Source organism: Dendrobates tinctorius, unplaced genomic scaffold (genome assembly GCF_039654945.1).
Source record: "Dendrobates tinctorius isolate UK_male_01 unplaced genomic scaffold, ASM3965494v1 ptg000117l, whole genome shotgun sequence".
NCBI classification, from domain to species: domain Eukaryota; kingdom Metazoa; phylum Chordata; class Amphibia; order Anura; family Dendrobatidae; genus Dendrobates; species Dendrobates tinctorius.
In genome coordinates, this window is record NW_027361785.1 from 12,966,905 (window position 1) to 12,987,500 (window position 20,596).

Consider the following 20,596-nt stretch of genomic DNA (forward strand, 5'->3'; position numbering starts at 1 on the left):
AGATAATTTTGCCCGCAATAAGAGTGGTGGTAGCGCTGCCTGTGGCCACTTTGTGGCATGTCCTAATATGGTTAAAGATGACACTTTTACCGATTCTTCTGGACAGAAACAGTATAAGATTAGAAAATCTATTACCTGTATGTCCCGTAATGTCGTCTACTATGCCACATGTCCCTGTTCCCTAATCTATGTAGGGTTAACTACCCGCCAATTGAAGGTGAGGGTCAGGGAACATATTTTAGGCATAGAAGCCGCAGCGAATGAAGAGGATCTACACTCACTCAAAACACTTCCTAGGCATTTCAAGATCCACCATAACTGTGATGGTAGTGGCCTAAAGGTTAAAGGTATAGACATGATTGATGTGGGGATCCGGGGTGGGAGAATATCACAACGTCTGGCCCAAAGAGAGACGCGGTGGATATGGACCTTAAACACTGTGCATCCTCATGGGTTAAACAAGAACCTGTCATATGTCCCATTCCTGTGATTTGCTGGCCCGTCTTGGAGCAGTGCTCTGACGTGCACTGGTGCAGTTGTTTTTATATTAATTTGTTTTTAACTGATTCTTTTAGATTTGTATTTTGCACAATCTGGACTGAATTTGTCCCGGAATATCTCTGCCCATCGTTTATGCCTTTATGAAGGAAGGACTCTGTGCTGTCAACTCACGTTCTGTGAAATATGTCTATTTGATATTTGGTGATACATCATATATCGAAAATATTTAAATTGTATTACAGTAGTCTGGATTTCTGTTGCTATTGGCATATGCCTAATTTTATATTTGATTTTGTCTACTGTATATTGATTTTCTATGTATTATAGACGTAGTGAGGCACTAGAAGCACTATTAGCATTATCTCCACCTACAGTAGATAATGCCGGTTAAACCACCTATGATATACCCTCATATGATTCACAATGGTTTGAACTGACGTGGCGGTGGCCTGGTACGCATGCGTGTCATGCTTCGGCACGCATGATGGTCTCGGCGTCTCTATGTGTGTGGGGGAGTGCCTGGTGTTCCACCCAGCGCCTCCCGCTGCATGACGCGGCGTCCATCCTGCATCCCGTGTTGTCATGGCTGTGCATGAGTCACTTCTGGTCCGCGTCACGGGAACTTCCGGTCCGGCGATATTTAAACCGAGGGTTTTTATTCACTCTACGCCCCCTGACGAAGGAGTATATCTCCGAAACGAGCGTCGGGGTGACGTGCTGACCGCCCAGCCATCCGAATTTTCGCTGCCTGAGGTAATACTGTTCCGCGGCTGTTAACCCTTATCTGGGTGGTGGGACTTTGTGTCTCCTCTTGGGGTGGGTTATTTGCTTTACCCCTGCTATACTTATACACCGGCCGTGGTGTCTCCCTTTGGGGTGGGTAATTCTGCTCCCATATTGACCATGTCTCTGATGTTGTGGTGATATTTCATTAATTGGCCATAATTTTGGTTTGGTCGAGCTGCTTTAATTATAAAAGGCACATACAAACAGGTGGATTTATGAATCTATCTGGATATGCACCAACCTCAGCACATGATTATTTAGATATCATTGAGAGGGAGTTACTTATGCACTATTGTGCCTAATAGTGGGTTTCATTGCGTTCCCTTATACTACATCAGTCAGTATTTCAGGATGTTAATATATTTTACTCCTTTAATTAATGGTTGGTATTCAAACTATTGTCATTGAATTTTTATGGCCGTGGTTAGGTTGGCGCATCCTCTAGCACTGCTGCACTTTTGCTTGTCTTTTGCACATGTTCCCCATTTTTCCCGTTTCTCTCATGTATCCCTAATAAAGGTAATAATATTTTTTGTTAAATTAGGATCTCATGGTCGTATTTGTTTTGTGGTTTCCACACTCTCGTCTAATAGAGACAACAGGGATTCTATCAAAACTGCACCAAGCAGTCTAGTAAGTGATATACCACTGGACTCAAGCTCTCTGATCATACTTCATGCTGCGTTCAGATTACATAGTGAAAACCTCTTTACAGATCCTCTTTAAGATTGTAAGAAAATGTTCTATGGTAATTTTAATAATGTAATACTCACGTATTTCTTGATTCTGAAGAGTTACCCACTCTTTGTTTACAGTGGAGTACATTTGTTGGTTTGCAATAACTTTTTCTGCAATGCTACCTGCAAAGTAAACCACAGAATGTACATGAAGTAAGAAGAAATGCAGAGAAACATTCCTGAAGACTATATTCACAAGTTGCGTTTTTGCTGCATTTTTTTCTGCAGGCAATACATGCTCTCTTGGCATTAAAGAAGCTGCTTAAGAAAGCAGGTTTTGCTGTGTATTTGCTGCTTTTTTATTGCCTCTCGTGCATGCTAATAAAGTTTAGTGCCCCCCTCAGAAAAACACGATGCAACCGTCCTTAGGTTTTTTCATCAATAGCGCAGCAAAACTGATATCTGCATTTTTTGCTGTGTCTTTACACTTACTCATTGCTTCTATGGGTGAAAAAACGCTGCAAAAAAGCTGAAAAAAACGGTGAAAGAAGTGACATGCTGCAGTTTGCAAAAAGGCAACAGTTTTCCAGTTCAGTCAAGAAACAAAAGTGTGTGCATAGAATTTCTGAAATCTCAAAGCTTTAAGCTGCGTTTTACAGTACTAGCAAAAGTTTGTATAAAAAACACAGTGAAAACGTAGCGTGTGAACATAGCCTAATGGTGAAGTCTGATGTCATTTCTTAAAGAGGCATTCTCATGCTGTGAAATTTTTTATAGTTTGTTAGACAGCATGATAATAAGCACCTTTGCAACTGAATTTTGTATCTATTTTTATAACAGCTTTTTTCTTACATAGTGTACAGCTTGTTTCCAAGGAGATCCAACACCAGAGCATGGCTGTATGTGCAAGTTACATTCCAAGCTGAAGAGTTAACTCCTGAGACTCCAGTTCTCTCCAGCCCATTGATTTTTGTTCAGAAATTAGCTGCTCACTTCCCTCCCTCTCCTTGACAGACACTGAACTGTTGTCAGTTTTGCAAAATCACAATCACTCCACTCCTGCACCCTACTTACCACCCTTTCCGCCCTGACACCCACCGTCTGCAGTTTCCAGAACAGTTCTCTCAATCACTGCTCTCAGTAAATATGACTGTTTATAGGCCCTGTTATCTCTATATGTTCATGTGTCAAAGTACCATTAGCTCAACAGTAGGACTACACTTCTGAACCAGAACCATCAGTCAAAGGAGAGTGTCTACCCCCAGCAACAAAGAGCTGAAAGACTGGGCATCAGTGTGCTGCTGAAGACACAAAATAAAAGTAACCCTTTAGGGGTTGTTCATATATCATTGTAAATGATATACGGTAGACCACATGTAAGGGGTCACTTACTCAGGGCCACTCTATTTGAGCTACAATGAAAATATGCTCTAAAAGACCAATGCCCCTCTTGGACTCAGCAACATCAGACTATATTACCTGCACTTTTCAATACAGATGAGGGAAATGTAAACCAATGTGTATTTGCCAAAATGGACACTTTGGCATGTGTTTGACTAATGATAGCCTATGTTCAAGCAAAAAAGGAAGCACACTGTAGCGCCAAACCATGCAAACATGAAAAATGAATAATGAATTGCATTACTGCATTAGAAGTATGAAATATTGAGAAAGTTTAGCGCATAAAATGGCCAAGTTATGTGTACCTGGAAGCCACTTTAAGGCGTTTCTCGTTTTCCAGGTCCCTATTCTATGCCAATCCTCACTAAGACTGTAGTCTCCATCTGAATGGGAACCTATGAAAAACCCTCTGTTAGGACTGAAGTCTATATCTCTGTGGAGGGGAAATGGCCCTGGTTTGATTAAAAACGCCTGCAGCTAACAGGTGGAGTGCTCAGTCAGAAGGTAAATGAATACAAATTTCAAAAACTGACCGTCACATCCAAGCACAGTCTTAGTGAGGATTGGCATAGAATAGGGACCTGGAAAATGAGAAATGCCTTAAAGTGGCTTCCAGGTACACATAACTTGGCCATTTTATGCGCTAAACTTTCTCAATTTTCCATACTTCTAATGCAGTAATGCAATTCATTATTCATTTTTCATGTTTGCATGGTTTGGCGCTACAGTGTGCTTCCTTTTTTGCTTGAATGTATATGAGTTGGTGACTCTAGGTTAAGCACCTGTTCACACTATGCTTATGCTTGGATGTGACGGTCAGTTTTTGAAATTTGTAATGATAGCCTATGGGCATGGTAGACATGGGCTAAGATGATATTTGTAGTAAAAACAACGTTGGAACAAATATATTTACCATGCTGAAGGCCGGGTGATTCTGGTAATTTTACTGTGGGTTGAGCTGTTGACTGATAAAAGCCGTTGCTGAAAATAAGTAACAAAATAACCATTAGATAGATAATAGATAGATAAGTAGTCCATATAATGTATTTTATTTGTATAGAGCCCAAATATTCAATAGCACTTTACAATTCTGGGGTACATGTGTTAACAATATGAGATATTAGAGCGAAACACCTAGCTAAACACATACTTAGAGGAACGAGGGCCCTGCTCCCAGGCTTACAATCTATGAGCGTCCATGAGGTGAGATGAACAGGAGCAAGCTTCAGAAGACGCTCTATTGGAAGGGAGCAGGCTTGGACTGGCCCACAGGAGAGGAAAATCCTCCGGTGGGCCCCTGTGCAGGAGTAGGTCACCACGCTCTTATACGAGCAGTGCTTGGCACAATATACTTGAAACACTATGTACAGACAGAGGTAGCATCTTATTCATTTACCAATCTGCCTATGTAAAAACAGACATACCAATACAATACATATATAGAAAATGCACATGTGCCACACAGTGTTTTTTTTCAGCTTGAAAAACATGATTTTGCATACACTTGTCTAAACCAATTATTAGACAGGTCTTATAAGGCAGGCCTGGGAGACTTTGTTAGGTTCCTGACTGTCATGGAAATCCATCAGTAGCCCATGAGTACATTTGGAGATGAGTCACATTTCACTATCTGGCAGTCTTAAGGATAAATATGAGTTTGGCCGATGTCCGTAGAGCACAATCTACTGGTAAGTATGATGGACTTAGGCCAGGATCACACATGCGAGGAATACGGCCGACTCTCGCATGTTAATACCTGGCACTGCCGCCGGCACTCGGGAGAGGAGCGTTCAGTTGCATGTATTACTATGCGGCCGCATGCTCCGCCCCCGAGTGCCGGCGGCAGTGCCGTTTATTAACATGTGAGACTCGGCCGTATTCCTCGCATGTGTGATCCCGGCCTAAAGGGGGTTTTACACATAGCGATATCACTAGCAATATCGCTAAAGCATCACTGATTTGGTGACGCAGCAGCGATATCGCTAGCAATATCACTATGTGTGATACTTACCTCCGACCGGCTCCCCCGCTGTCTGTCGCTGATCGCGCAGCTCCATTTCTCGTCAGGCGCTTCCTGCTGGGCTTCCTGCTGGCGCCGACGAGCGACGCGTGGATGCGGACGGGAGGACATCAGGATCGTCGCGTCTGAAAAGTAAGTAATGACCGCTGTATCGCTGCTACATCGCTGTGAGATCTGCCTGTGTGGCAGCTCACTAGCGACCACTTAGCGATGCACCAGCGATCCTGACCGGATCGTATCGTTGTCGGGATCGCTGGTGAATCGCTAAATGTAAAGGGGCCTTAAGAATAAAAGAATAGGGCTGGTTTTTAAGGTTTGGGCAGACCCCTTATTAGTGTACAAGGAGAAGAAGCTAGCAGTTAATGTTTGTGACTATGACACATTGTTGCATATCAATTTAAAAAATAAATGGATAAGAAATACATTGCAAAATGAAAGTTATATGCCTTCGTAAACTTAATAATATTAAATGTTACATTTTCTGCAATTTGTCCAAATGAAAAACATAATCTATAAAGTAAGAAAAGGGTTTTTAATAACATTAGTTATACATTCACTCTAAAGGGCAAAGCTATTTTTATTTTCAGCAGTACATAATAAATAAAACAAATGCTTTGTAGAACATATAAATATATGGACCTTGCATGATTGTGCCAGAAACAATGCAGAACCATGTAAACGGAAGTTTAACCACAGGTTTAGAATTTCCTCAGTTAAAAAATGGCAAAGTCTAAGAATTTTGACTTGTTTGGTTCTCTTTAATTTTAGGAAATTTTTGAAAATCTGATGTGAATTCGGGTCAGGTTTATACAGAAACATGTAAAATTCTTAACGGTTTACAAACTTTCAACACCACTGTATGCTGCAATATGCTTTAATCCTTTAACGCTCCATGATGGATATATCAAGGTGGGTGGAGCGGGCTCAGGAGCCGAGTCTGCATAAATATTCAGCAGGTGACTGATGTTTTACATAGCCAGCATCTGTCTCCAAGAGCAGTGTTTGCTTCTGTTAACCTCTTAATTCTCACTGTCAATCACTCTCAGTGGCATTTATTAAGTGCTGCGATCTAATTTCAGAATTCAGGAAACTGAGCTAAGGACAGGCAATAGTAATTAGCGAACGTGCTCAGGTGTAATGCGAGTATCTTGGGTGTGCTTGGATAATTTGAGTACCCACTGCTGCATGTTTTGATGCTGTTAGACAGCCGCAACACATGCAAGGATTGCAAAAAAAAAAGCCATCCATGCATGTGTTGCGGCTGTCTACTGCTGCAAAACATGCAGCCGTAGGGACTCAAGTATATTATCCGAGCACACCCAAGATACTCGGACAACATGTTATCCAAACACGTTCGCTCATCACTGATAGGCAATCATTGTAAAAGTACTGTAAATCCCCTTTCATTTGACGGAGTGTCTGTATTGTTTATTACAGAAAATGCACAGCAAATTAATATTTATGCAGAATTGTAATGTTTATTCACACAGTGCAGCAACAAACGATAAATTTAAAGAGGTGTTCCTTGATTGTGACTTGTGACATTTCGATTTGACTAAATTTTTCTCAAACTGTCGCTATGGGAGTAAATAAATTTATGTAATTCAAAAGCATAGTATGGAAAGACAAGAAGATTACACAGAAATTACTGGTTTACAGAAGGAACATTATACAGTATAATGCTTAGGACCTCTGTATATAGTGTACAGGTATTGCAATGATCACTGGTGACATTGTACACGGGAGCTCTGTATATAGTGTATAGTGTACAGGTAATACAGTGATTACCAGAGACATTATACACAGGAGATCTGTATATAGTGTATAGTGAAAAGGTAATAAAGTCATCACCAGTGACATTATACATAAGAGCTCTGTATATAGTGTACAGGTAATACAGTGACTCGCCAGTGACATTATGCACAGATGCTCTGTATATAGTGTCAATATTCAGGTAATACAGGGATCTGTTATGAATAGGTCACCAAGGAGGATAGCAGGAACAGGCTAAGCCACTAGAAGATCAGAGAGGTTGGTAACTAAGCGGATTGCAGACCCCTGATCCTATCCGCACAACTAGCAGTAGCCGTGGAGCGTTCCTACGATGCCCTAGAAGCTTTGTCACAGCCGGAGGACAAACTAAGCCTAAAGACAGGAAGATGAAATCTAAACTACCCCGGAGCAGATCCCAAAGGAATAGACAGCCCCCAAACATATATTGTCGGTGAGACAAGATGAGACACAAACACAGGCAGAGAACAGACTGAGCAAACAGTGGGGCCCAAGCTGTCTAGACAGGACAGGACAGAAAAAGATATTGTCTTCAATCACGCACAAAACCTAAAGGATCATCTAGTTAAGAGCCACTATGTACCAAAAGCTACAACATTTCTCACAGGCTCGACACGGACACAGGGATGTTTTCCATGTGGTAGATGTGTTGCACGTCCGAATATCTGTAGAACCTCGTCATTTACATCATCAGACAGGAAGAAAACCTTTCATATAAGGGACTTTATCACATGCAACACATCTAATGTGGTATATTATGCCACTTGTCCCTGTGGGAAAATCTATGTCGGGCTTACATCACGAGAACTAAAAGTTTGCTTACGCGAACATGTAAGAGATATCATGGTGGCTAAAGATATCTAAGATGTCTCCATTTTGAAAACCCTCCCGAAGCATTTTAAGCTTTTTCACGATGCTAATCCGAAGGGCCTGTTGGTCTGTGGGATTGACAAAATTGAGTGTGGTGTCCGAGGTGGCAATGTCAAGAAGATCCTTGCACAACATGAATGCAGGTGGATTGTGACACTAGACAGCTTGGTACCCAGGGGTTTAAACGAAATAAATAGTTTTGGGTCATTCCTTTAATAATCTATCTGCCCCTGCTTGTCCTTCTTTTTTCTGCTCTTCCCCTTTCTTCTGTTTTCCCCCTCCCTTTTCCTTCTCCCTGTTCCCTCGCTCGTATTTTTCTCTGTACATATATTTTGTTGATTGCTTCTCTTTTCTCATTTTCTCTTATATATACAATAATTTTTTGAGAAAAATTTTTTTTCAAATTTTTCTGTATGCCATTTTCCTATGTTGGTATGATTTACCTTGGTATTCCTTTGTTTTTAATGCTTTTGTGTATGTTTGTCTTTTTAGTCATCATGCATTTATAACTCAATCCTTCATCTTATCTGAGTGTTGGTTCCTGGAGGCTTTATTATAACATGTTGGACCAACAATGCAGAATTATTGTGGACATGCCTTCTAAGTCGACATAAAAACATTTGGACATTAATATAATGGCTATGAACCTGTAAGGACAACTGACCCCAGAGACTGGATTAAATGACTATTCCCTCTTCATATCCTATTGAAGTTGGCTGATGGAAACTCATTGTGGGAAGTTGCCTTTTTATTTGTTATCAAATATAAAGAAGTGAATACATTATTAATGCATGGATAGTGTTATATTTATACTATTGTATTGCGTTGTATTATTTTTTCACTTATTGTTCAATTATGTGAATATGTACATTTTTTCAATATATATGTGGTCGACACTTTTGGCTCCGCCTGGAGGTCTGGATTGGTGGCGGTTGTTCCGTCCCTTTATAGTTGATATATATCGAATAGGTTAGATTAGATTATTTGGAGAGAGACCTTCCTATTATGGCAGTCTGCATTGGGTCTACACAAAAATGGCCGTGGTCTTGTGTGCGTGCGCAGTGTAATCGGCATCGGCGCGCCATGTTCCGGCCATCTATTATGAGTCACGCGCATCATATTGACGTCACATGGGTGGCTGTTTGCCACGCATGTGCGTGACTCTTGTGATGGCGGCGGATCACTGTATTGACGCCGCCCAATCCCACTGAGCATGCGCCGCTGTGACTACTGGCTTCCGGGAATTTGTATATATATATATGGATTAGCGATAGCAGACAGACATCTCTCCTTGATAAAGCTGTGGCGAAACGCACGTTGGGGGTAACGGCGAGGCGCTCACCTCTATTATATTGGCAATATGGGTAAGTGACAGCATGTTCATTTGATAATATGGGTATTATTCCCGGTGATCCTATTAGACACTTACCTGCATATGGTGCAATCATTACTGTATAGATGGCGATTTTTTCCACTCTGGCACCTGTGTGTAGCACTCTGGTGCAACCATTTGGGCTTAGTACAATATTTTATAAGATTCTGCACATGATGTTTGTAATCTTACCTGCACCTTTTGCCTTTTTTGCCTTAATTATATCTATTTTGGTGACCTCTTGCTGTTTGTTTTCTCTGGATTGCACCTCCAGTTTACCTCATGTCTTATAAATGTTTGATATTTTTAATCTAATATAATAAAGAGACATTTTCTATAATATCTACAAATCTCTTTTTTGTGGTTTATGGCTACTCCACTTTTTCTTTGTTTGCATGCTGTTGGGAGTACTCCACGTTTATTTGCGTGTCCTTACACTGAGTGGAGGAACTATATTGGTTTTTTACCAGTTCCTGGTCACATATGATTATTTTGATTGCTTTGATTATTTGGTTGAAATCACACACAAAACCCTCAAAAAGTCCAACACTTCTGATATACAAAAAAACCTGAGATCACACGATCTCACCCCCGCTAGATCAGCACTCTGTTATAAACCGGCAGCAAGCAAAAAGATACTATTGTCGAGGTAGCAATTTTGGGAGGGCTAAATTAACCCTTCACGGGGATCAGCACTCTGTTATAAACTGGCAGCAAGCAAAAAGATACTAACATAACAGGGGACTGAACAAGCTGCAAGATATGAAGTAGGTCCCAGCGCTGCCCCCACTAGGGAGCACGCTGAACCCTAGCAGCAAAGCAAAAAAAAGTCACAACCAGATTAGATGCAAAGGATTAGCAAAAGAATCACTTAGCTGAACATGCAGATCAGGCAGGGGACAAAAGAGCTCCAAATGCACACAGAGGAAAAAAATCACCAGCAACCTTCAAGAGCAGCCAGCTGCATTATATGCTCCCAGCCAGAAATCCCAGATTTCTAATTATCATCGTCAGGTGGAGAACCTCCATCCACCTGGCCAGCTACACTACTCTCAGTAACCACCAGAGGGAGCAGAGGGAGCTTCGGCTCAGAAATCCGAGCTAGGGAGTTCACAACAGGGATCACAAGTTATATGATAATACAGGAGCTCTGTTTATACTGTCAGTATACAGGTAATACAGGGATCACCGGTGACATTATACACAGGAGCTCTGTATATACTACAAAGTGTATAGTGTACATGTACAGATAACACACTGACTTATTAGTGATGGCTCTAGTTGAATTTATTCATCTTTGCTTTTCTTCATCATCCAGCACATACCACCATCACTTCTTCCAGCCAGGACTCGACTCTGCAGAAAATAACACAGTTATCTAGAGCACATTCCCCCAACTTCTACACTACGCCATAAAAGCGACAGTTTTGCCCTGCACAGTAACAGGACCCCCCACTGAAAACAATATCCTCAAAAATAAAATACATCACAGCAGTAATAATATCCCTTAAATAGCCACTATAGTAGCAATGTCTTACATTATACAACCTTCTTGTAATAACGTCACCTCACTCCTGGTCTACATGTATCTCATTCCTGGCCCTATGTGTCTCCATCTTGCTCCCGTATGCCCTCCCACCATGGTGCCATGTGTCTCCATCCTGCCCTCATATTTTCTCCCATCCTGACCCCATATGTCCTCCCTTCCTTGCCCCATGTATCTTTATCCTGTCCTGATATATGTCCTCTCATTCTGGCCACATATGTCTCCATATGTCTGGTGCAATCCCCATTAGGATGTGCTCCACTATTGCCAATGCCATCCAGTGCACGTCTTGCTGCATGTATGAAATCCTTGAACAGCCAGTCGAGGGTGCATACTGCTGTGCGAGATGTGAGCACGTTGTGCATTTGGAAGCCCAGATACTGGATCTAAATGTGCAGCTGGCAACACTGAGATCCATAGACAATATGGAAAGGAGTCTTCTGCTCACTGAGCAGACGCTCAATGGGATAGATGAGGGGGGGATTGCTAGGTTGGAGCTGCAGGACAATGAAGCAGCTAGCTGGGTGACAGTTAGAAGGCGGGGTAGAGGGAAGAGCACCAGGGAGGCTAGTCCTGATCTGGCACACCCCAATAAGTTTGCTAAGTTGGCAGATGAGGGGAATGTTAGTGCAGGAGTAGCACTGCTGCAGCAAGGCATATCCTCTGAAAGCCGGAGGAGTGTCTGCTCCAGTAAGGGGGGAAATAGGAGAGCAGGGCAGGCCAGACAGGTTCTGGTAGCGGGAGACTCAATTATTAGGGGAACAGATAGGGCAATCTGTCACAAAGACAGGGATCATCGAACGGTGTGCTGCCTACCTGGCGCTCGAGTCCGACGCATCGCTGATGGGGTTGACAGATTACTGGGAGGGGCTGGTGAGGATCCAGCGGTCATGGTGCACATTGGCACAAATGACAAAGTTAGAGGTAGTTGGAAGGTCCTTAAAGATGATTTCAGGGAATTAGACTGTAAGCTTAAAGCAAGGACCTCCAAGGTGGTATTTTCGGAAATACTTCCTATACCACGTGCCACGCCAGAGAGGCAACGGGAGATTAGGGAGGTTAATAAGTGGCTCAGGAATTGGTGTAGGAAGGTGGGGTTTGGGTTCCTGCAGAACTGGGCCGACTTCTCAGTTGGCTACAGGTTCTACACTAGGGACGGGCTGCACCTCAACGGGGAGGGTGCAGCTGTGCTGGGGGAGAAAATGGCTAGAAGGTTGGAAGAGTGTTTAAACTAGGGACTGGGGGGAGGGTATTCCTTTTATAGGAGGGGAAAGCAGTGCAGATAGAGACCTGGGCACAAATAATGAAATTGGGGGTGGGGGTGGCATGGGAGGTGGGGTTAGAACAGTTAATAATTTAAGAAAGAACAGAGGTACAGAGAGATACATAAAGTGCATGTATACTAATGCCAGAAGCCTCGCCAACAAAATGGAGAAATTGGAGTTAATGTTGTTGCAACATAATTATGACATGGTGGGGATATCTGAGACATGGCTGGATGAAAGCCATGACTGGGCAGTTCATTTACAGGGCTATAGTCTGTTCAGAAATGACTGAACAAATAAGCGAGGGGGAGGCGTGTGTTTATATGTAAAATCATCCTTAAAACCCAGCCTTCGTGATAATATATATGAATCTAATGAAAATGTAGAGTCCCTGTGGGTAGAGATAAGGGGAGGGGGGGAAAAATAATAAATTACTGATAGGGGTTTGTTATAAGTCTCCAAAAATAATGGAAGCAACACAGAATATCCTCATAAAGCAAATAGATGAAGCTGCGACTCAAGGAGACGTCATTATTATGGGGGACTTCAACTACCCTGAAATACATTGGGGAACCGAAACCTGCAGTTCCAGCAAAGGTAATAGGTTTCTGACAACTATGAGAGACAATTACCTTTCACAACTGGTTCAGGACCCAACAAGAGGGGGGGCACTGCTAGACCTAATATTAACCAACAGGCCAGACCGCATATCAAATATAAGGGTTGGGGGTCACTTGGGTAATAGTGATCACAAATTAATAAGTTTTCATGTATCCTTTAATAAGATGTGTAGTAGAGGGGTTACAAGGACACTAAACTTCAGGAAAGCAAATTTCCAACGGATGAGAGATGATCTTGGTGCAATTAACTGGGACGATATCCTGAGACATAAAAATACACAAAGAAAATGGGAGACGTTTATTAGCATCCTGAATAGGACCTGTGCACAATATATACCGTATGGGAATAAACATGCTAGAAATAGGAGGAAACCACTATGGCTAAATAGAGCTGTAAGGGGCGCAATAAGAGATAAAAAATAAAGCATTTAGAGAATTAAAGCAAGTAGGTAGTGATGAGGCATTAACTACAGTAAATACAGAAGATTAAATAAATTCTGTAAAAAGCAAATCAAGACAGCAAAGATTGAGACAAAGAGACTCATTGCCAGAGAAAGCAAAAATAATCCCAAAATATTCTTTAACTACATAAATAGTAAGAAACTAAAAAATGATAGTGTTGGTCCCCTTAAAAATAGTCTGGGTGAAATGTGGATGAGGATGAGGAAAAAGCCAATATGCTAAATAACTTTTTTCAACAGTATTTACACAAGAAAATCCCATGACGATAACATGATCAGGGATAAAAATTCTCCATTAAATGTCACCCAGCAGGAAGTACGGTGGCGTCTAAAAATCACTAAAATTGACAAATCCCTCGGCCCGGATGGGATACACCCCCGAGTACTGCAGGAATTAAGCACAGTCATAGATAGACCATTATTTTTAATCTTTAAAGATTCCATAATAACAGGGTCTGTACCACAGGTCTGGCGTATAGCAAATGTGGTGCCAATATTCAAAAAGGGGACAAAAACTGAACTTGGAAATTATAGGCCAGTAAGTTTAACCTCAACTGTGGGTAAAATCCTGGAGGTTTTTCTAAGAGATACTATACTGGAGTATCTGGAGAAGAATAACCTCATGACCCAATATCAACATGGGTTTACAAGGGACTGTTCCTGTCAGACTAATCTGATAAGCTTTTATGAAGAGGTAAGTTCAGGACTGAACCAAGGGAATGCAGTGGACGTGGTGTACATGGACTTTTCAAAAGCTTTTGATACGGTGCCACACAAATGGTTGATACATAAAATGAGAACAATGGGGATAGGGGAAATATGTGTAGGTGGGTTAAGAGCTGGCTCAGGGATAGGAAACAAAGGGTGGTTATTAATGGAGCACACTCTGACTGGGTCACGGTTAGCAGTGGGGTACCACAGGGGTCAGTTTTTGGCCCGCTTCTTTTTAACATATTTATTAATGACCTTGTAGGGGGCATAGAGAGTAGAATTTCAATATTTGCAGATGACACTAACTCTGCAGGGCAATCAATACAGAGGAGGACAATTTTATATTACAGGAGGATTTATGTAAACTAGAAGCTTGGGCTGATAAATGGCAAATGAGCTTTAATGGGGATAAATGTAAGGTCATGCACTTGGGTAGAACGAACAAGATGTATAATTATGTGCTTAATTGTAAAACACTGGGCAAAACTGTCACTGAAAAAGACCTGGGTGTATGGGTGGACGACAAACTCACATTTAGTGGCCAGTGTCAGGCAGCTGCTGCAAAGGCAAATAAAATAATGGGATGCATTAAAAGAGGCATAGATGCTCATGAGGAGAACATAATTTTGCCTCTATATAAGTTACTAGCGCGACCACACTTAGAATACTGTGTACGGTTCTGGTCTCTGGTGTATAAGAAAGACATAGCTGAACTGGAGCGGGTGCAGAGAAGAGCGACCAAGGTTATTAGGGAACTAGGGGGTCTGCAATACCAAGACAGGTTATTACACTTGGGGTTATTTAGTTTGGAGAATCGAAGGCTTAGGGGTGATCTTATTACAATGTATAAATATATGCGGGGACAGTACAAACACCTTTCTAATGATCTTTTTATTCTTAGACCTGTGACGGGGACAAGGGGGCATCCTCTACGTCTGGAGGAAAGAAGGTTTAAGCATATTCACAGATGCAGATTCTTTACTGTAAGAGCAGTGAGACTATGGAACTCTCTGCCATATGATGTTGTAATGAGTGATTCCCTACTAAAATTTAAGAAGTGACTGGATGCCTTTCTTGAAAAATATAATATTACAGGGTATATACACTAGTTTCCTTAATATTGCGTTGATCCAGGGAGCTAGTCTGATTGCCGTATGTGGAGTTGGGAAGGAATTTATTTCCCCAATGTGAAGCTTACTGTTTGCCAAATGGTTTTTTTTTGCCTTCCTCTGGATCAACATGTTAGGGCAGGTTAGGATAGGATATGGGTTGAACTAGATGGACTTAAAGTCTCCCTTCAACCTTAATAACTATGTTACTATATTACTATCCTGGCCCCCATATGTCTCCATCCTGCTCCCCCATATGTCTCTATTCTGTCCCCCATATGTTCTCCCATCCTGCCCCCATGTGTCTTCGTCCTGTCCCCATGTGTCTCCATCCTGCCCCCATATATGTCCTCTCATCCTGCCCCTATATATGTCCTCTCATTCTGGCTCTATATGTCTCCATCCTACCCCCATATATGTCATATCATCATGGCCCCATATGTCTTCATCCTGCCCCCCATATGTCTCCATCCTGCTCCCTCCATATGTCTCCATCCTGCACCCCCATATTCCCCCATCTAGGCCCTGCATAAGCCTCCATCCTGTCCCATGTTTTTCTATCTTGCTCCCCCATATGTCTCCATCCTGCTCCACCATATGTCTCCATCCTGTCCCATGTTTCTCCATCTTGCTCCCAATGTGACTCCATCCTGCCCCATATGTCTCCATCCTGCCCTCATGTGTCTCCATCCTGCCCCATATGTCTCTATCCTGCCCCCATGTGTCTCCATCCTGCCCCCACATGTCTCCATCATGCTCCCTCGTATGTCTCAATCCTGCCCCCTAAAATGTATCCATCCTGCCCCCATATGTTCTTCCATCCTGCCCCCTTGTGTCTCCATCCTGCCCCTAAATATGTCCTCTCATCCTGGCCCTATATGTCTCCATCCTGCCCCCATATATATCATATTATTGTGGCCCCATGTCTCCATCCTGCTCCCCTTTATGTCTCCATCCTGTCCCCCATGTCTCCATTCAATTCCCCCATATGCTTCCATCCAGGCCCTCCATATGTCTTCATCCTGCCACTTCCTGTTCCCCCATATTCTCCATCCTGTCCTATGCTTCCCCATCTTGCTCCCACATGTGTCTCCATCTTGCTCCTCATATGTCTCCATCTTGTTTCCCCATATGTCTGCATCTTGCCCCCATATGTCTTCATTCTGGTCCATATGTCTCAATCCTGCCCCCATATATCTCCAACCTGCTCTCCTGCGCCCTCATATGTCTCAATCCTGCCCCCCCATATGTCTCCCCATATTGCAGATTTCAGTACAAATAAACAAACTTTTTCCATACCTAGCCATAGTCTAGCAGAATTCTCTTCTTCAACCAATTGAGGCGCAGATAGGCTGGCACATGACAATGATTTCATACACCGGCGATGTGGGTGCCAATGTTACTGCTGGTCGCTGATTGACTGGCTGCTCCTATTGCAGTGAAGCAAGCGGGTCCTGCACAGCAATAGATTGCAACTGAGCGTGCGTCTGAGCATGCACATTCAGTTACTGAGCGAACGGCGGAATCTTCCCGCTAGAACCGGACCAACCTCTTCACCAGACCCCATGCGCCAGTAAGGGCAGCAATGCCCCGATGGCGGCCCTGGGTACCTGTTCTATCTGTGAAAAACATGAATAAAACATGATTTGATTTTTTTTCTCAATGCACCATCTTTTGACACCTCAGTAGTCAGAAACCATTAGTGTAGACAATAACTCACTCTGCTATAACTGATACATTTTGGACATGTGTCTGTTTTTTCTCTTGCTTTGCAGTCCTTTGAAGTCGTATTGTTATACCTTGAAGAATAAGCAAAATAATAATTTAGAATTTGAATGACGCTTGAATTATGTTCTTTTATAAAATGTTACAAATAACCATTAAAAATATGTTGTTTGCTATTTTTTTATGCTGAATGGTAATGTAATATTGGTGTCACACTAGAAATCTCATGCAACCTAATTTAAAAAAACTTGCTTTTTCTAACAAAGCTGAAGGATCATATTTGCCAGTAAGGCCTCTTTCACACATCAGGTTTTCGCCGTCAGGCGCGATCCGGCGCTTTTGACAGAAACCGGATCCGGCGAAATGCAATGCCGGATCCGGTTTCCCCCCCATTGACTTGCATTTGCGCCGGATCGCGCCGCATGGCCATGCGTTTCATCCGGTTTTCGCCGGATCCGGCAATGTGTCGCGATCCGGCGTCTGGAAAAAACGGCTACTGTAACGTTTTTTGTCTCCGGCGAAAAAGCTGGACACGCCGGATCCGGCGCGTCCGGCTTTTTCACACAATGAAAGCCTATGAGCGCCGCAATGCGCCTGATCCGGCGAAAGCCGGATCCGGTGGCCGGATCCGGTTTTTTGGTCTGAGCATGCTCAGTAGCTCTGCCCACAAGACATATATAAAAGCAAGACAGTGGGACCCACAGCCGCACCCAACATGCCACCCAAGAAAGCAACCAAGCGCAGCAGGAGAAGGCAGGAGACCACTGCAGCACCATCAGCACCACCACCACCCCAAATGGAGCAGCAAATGGAACATGCTGAGGAGGGGAGGCCAGCAGCAGATGAGAGACGGTAATTATCAAATCCCCCATTCCTCCAAACTAGGGCTATTGAATATCAAGATATTCATTGGCCCTTTGTTTCTCTTTATTCAACAGCCGCCCAATAGATGCAGCAGCAGCAGCAATGGCAGCAGCTGGAACACCACCCACAGGCATGGAGTGTGGCCACCAGGAAGACAGCACATCATCTTCTGGGAGCCCTCCCTCGCATCGTCAGCGTTTGACGGTAAGTTTTTATTTCCAAAATCCATCATCTCTGTAATATATGTCTATTCATTGCCTTTTATTTCAAAACAGGATTCACAAGATGAAGAGGAGCTCCCAGAAGAAGAAGGAAGGGGTGGACAGACACTTGGAGTGGGCTCACAATTGGTAAGTTTTTTGCATCAAACGCAGAAACACAACATCACACTACACACAACACATAGAAAACAATGTTCTGCAGACCACACACAGCAAACAAATGCCTACATCCAAAGACATAACATTTTTTGTTTTCTTCTCTAGTCTTCCCAATCTGGTGCTCGGCCAAGAGGTCCTCGCAGTGCCTCCCAGGGTCGTCGGCGACAGCAACGCGGCGGTCACCAGCGTGTAAGTATAAATATTTTTGCTTTGTTTTTTTGCACTTTTTATTTCATTTCTTTTGTGGAGGCTAATTATGATATTTTTGTCTTTTTCTTTAACAGCCTTCACAGCGTGCTCCCGACTCTGACGGTGAGGATGGAGGACTCGATGTGGACCACCTCATCGATCTCATCAGAGAAAGGGAGCCGCTCTGGAATATGGCTGACCGCCGCCACGCTGACCTTATCGTTACCCGACGACTCTGGGAGGAAATCTGTTCGCTCCTTGTGGGCCGCTGGGAGGACCTCGATGTTCGGGCCCAGATTAAAGAGCGTAAGTATATACAGTACCGGTTGCTTGATGTAAACCAGTGTTTCCCGAACTCCAGTCCTCGTGGTCCCGACGGATCATGTGTTCAGGATTTCTATGTACTATGGAAATCCTGAAAACATGACCCCTGGGGACCATGAGGACTGGAGTTTGTGAAACACTGATGTTGTATACTAACCACTCCTTTCTCGTTTCAGGGAACAGAATTGTGAATCGGTGGCGGTCTGTGAGGGATCGTTTCAAGAAGGAGTTCAATAAAGAGATGCAGGCCCCGAGTGGATCTGGAGGACGCAGGAGCAAGTACAAGTACGCACAAGCCCTGTCGTTCCTCCGGGAAACAATGGTCACTAGAAGGTAAATATTACACACCACATGTGAAAAAAAATGTTAGATGTAACTTTTTTTTTTCAGCCAGGGCCATACCATGTCAGTATTTTAATTGTTTTTTTTTCTCTTTATTCCACAGCACGGTGAGCAGCACTCGGGAGCCTGCACGATTGGACCCTTCTGAGGCGATCCCTGAGGAGACCGGCACCGAGGGACACTTCGACCGCCCCGGTACATCTGCACCTTCCCAGCCTTCCCACACATTCGACCCATCTGTCCCATCCACCAGCACAGGAGCATCGTGGCCGCCTACATTACATGAAGCTGCTGGTGAGATCGCTTTCCCTTTACCCCACCCTTCTGCCCCTGCCACCTCTAGTACACCTGCGGGTACTGGGCGGCAGCGGCAGAGGGGTCAGGAAAAGAGTTATGCGCCAGAGTTCTTGCATCTGAATGCATCTTTCCAGAACTGTCTAAAAGTCTTGTCAGAGCAAATCTCTGCAGGCTTTCAGCAGATCAACTCCAGCATTCTGGAGGTGAAGACACTTCTGCAAACCATGCATTCAGAAGCAAGATCTTCGCCAAACCACACCTTTTTCAGGTCTGTTGTGGAGCGCATGGCAACACTATCTCCTACCCAGCAGATGCATGTAATGCATTCGTGCCACGGTGCTCTACAGCAGGTTACCTCCCAACCTCCACCTCCCACCACTGTAGTTCCTCCACCTGCACCCCCTCCAGCCACTTTCCATCCTCCCCCTCCTATTACATCTGCACCCCCTCCAGCCACTTTCCATCCTCCCCCTCCTATTACATCTGCACCCCCTCCAGCCACTTTCCATCCTCCCCCTCCTATTACATCTGCACCCCCTCCAGCCACTTTCCATCCTCCCCCTCCTATTACATACCAGCAACCTCACCAGTATCAGCAACCTTCCCAGTACCAGCAACCTCCCCAGTACCAGACATCTCCCCACTTCCAGCAACCTGCCCCGTACCAAACTCCTTCCCCGTACCAAACTCCTTCCCCGTACCAAACTCCTTCCCCGTACAACTTTCCATCAACATCATCTGCTCCTACAGTCCCTGCCCAACCCTCCACTCCACCGCCCACCACCTCTTCTGCCTCCCACATGTCCACCCATTCTGTAGCTTTTTCCACACCATCACCTCTAACTGTTCCTTCCCCACCACGATCCCAGTCCTCTCTCCACACTCCCATTGTCGAAGTGTCCCGCAGCCCCTCCAGCAGTATTTCCACCCCACACTACACCGAGTTATAATGTTTTTTTTGTAATAAAAATGCCCATTTGGTTGGTTTCAAACCTTTATTAAAAAAGTTTTTTTAACTTTAAAAACAGTTTACACAAAAAAAAAATATTTTAAATAAAAGTTAAATTATTGTTTACACTGGTTGTCTGTCATTTCTTTCTGCGGCGAAATATGTTTAAAAAAAAAAGGTTAAATACAGGGTATTTAAAAGGTAAAAAGGTATTCAAAACCAGGTATATAACTGTGGGTAAATTTTAGCTTTTTGCCACAGTTGTGTTCCTGGTTGTGTTTGAAGCAAAGTATTTCACCTGAAAAGTTGTGTTTATTGTTGGTGATTTCCTAACAATGTACACAACTTTTGTTAAAAGGTGAAATACTTTGCATAAAACACAACCAGGTACACACC

The 20,596-nt window shown here is 43.4% G+C and overlaps 1 protein-coding gene across 2 annotated transcripts in view; it reads right to left on the minus strand.

Moving 5' to 3' along the window:
- Positions 1-20,596, minus strand: part of SCIMP (SLP adaptor and CSK interacting membrane protein) — a 64,746-nt gene that overhangs the window by 16,489 nt on the left and 27,661 nt on the right. For both annotated transcript variants that reach the window (XM_073590600.1, XM_073590598.1), the window contains 3 exons: positions 16,851-16,929; positions 4,279-4,346; positions 2,061-2,147 (listed from right to left, as the gene is read on the minus strand). In XM_073590600.1, coding sequence (XP_073446701.1) covers positions 2,061-2,147; positions 4,279-4,346; positions 16,851-16,929 — 234 coding nt within the window. The remainder of the gene's footprint in view (positions 1-2,060; positions 2,148-4,278; positions 4,347-16,850; positions 16,930-20,596) is intronic.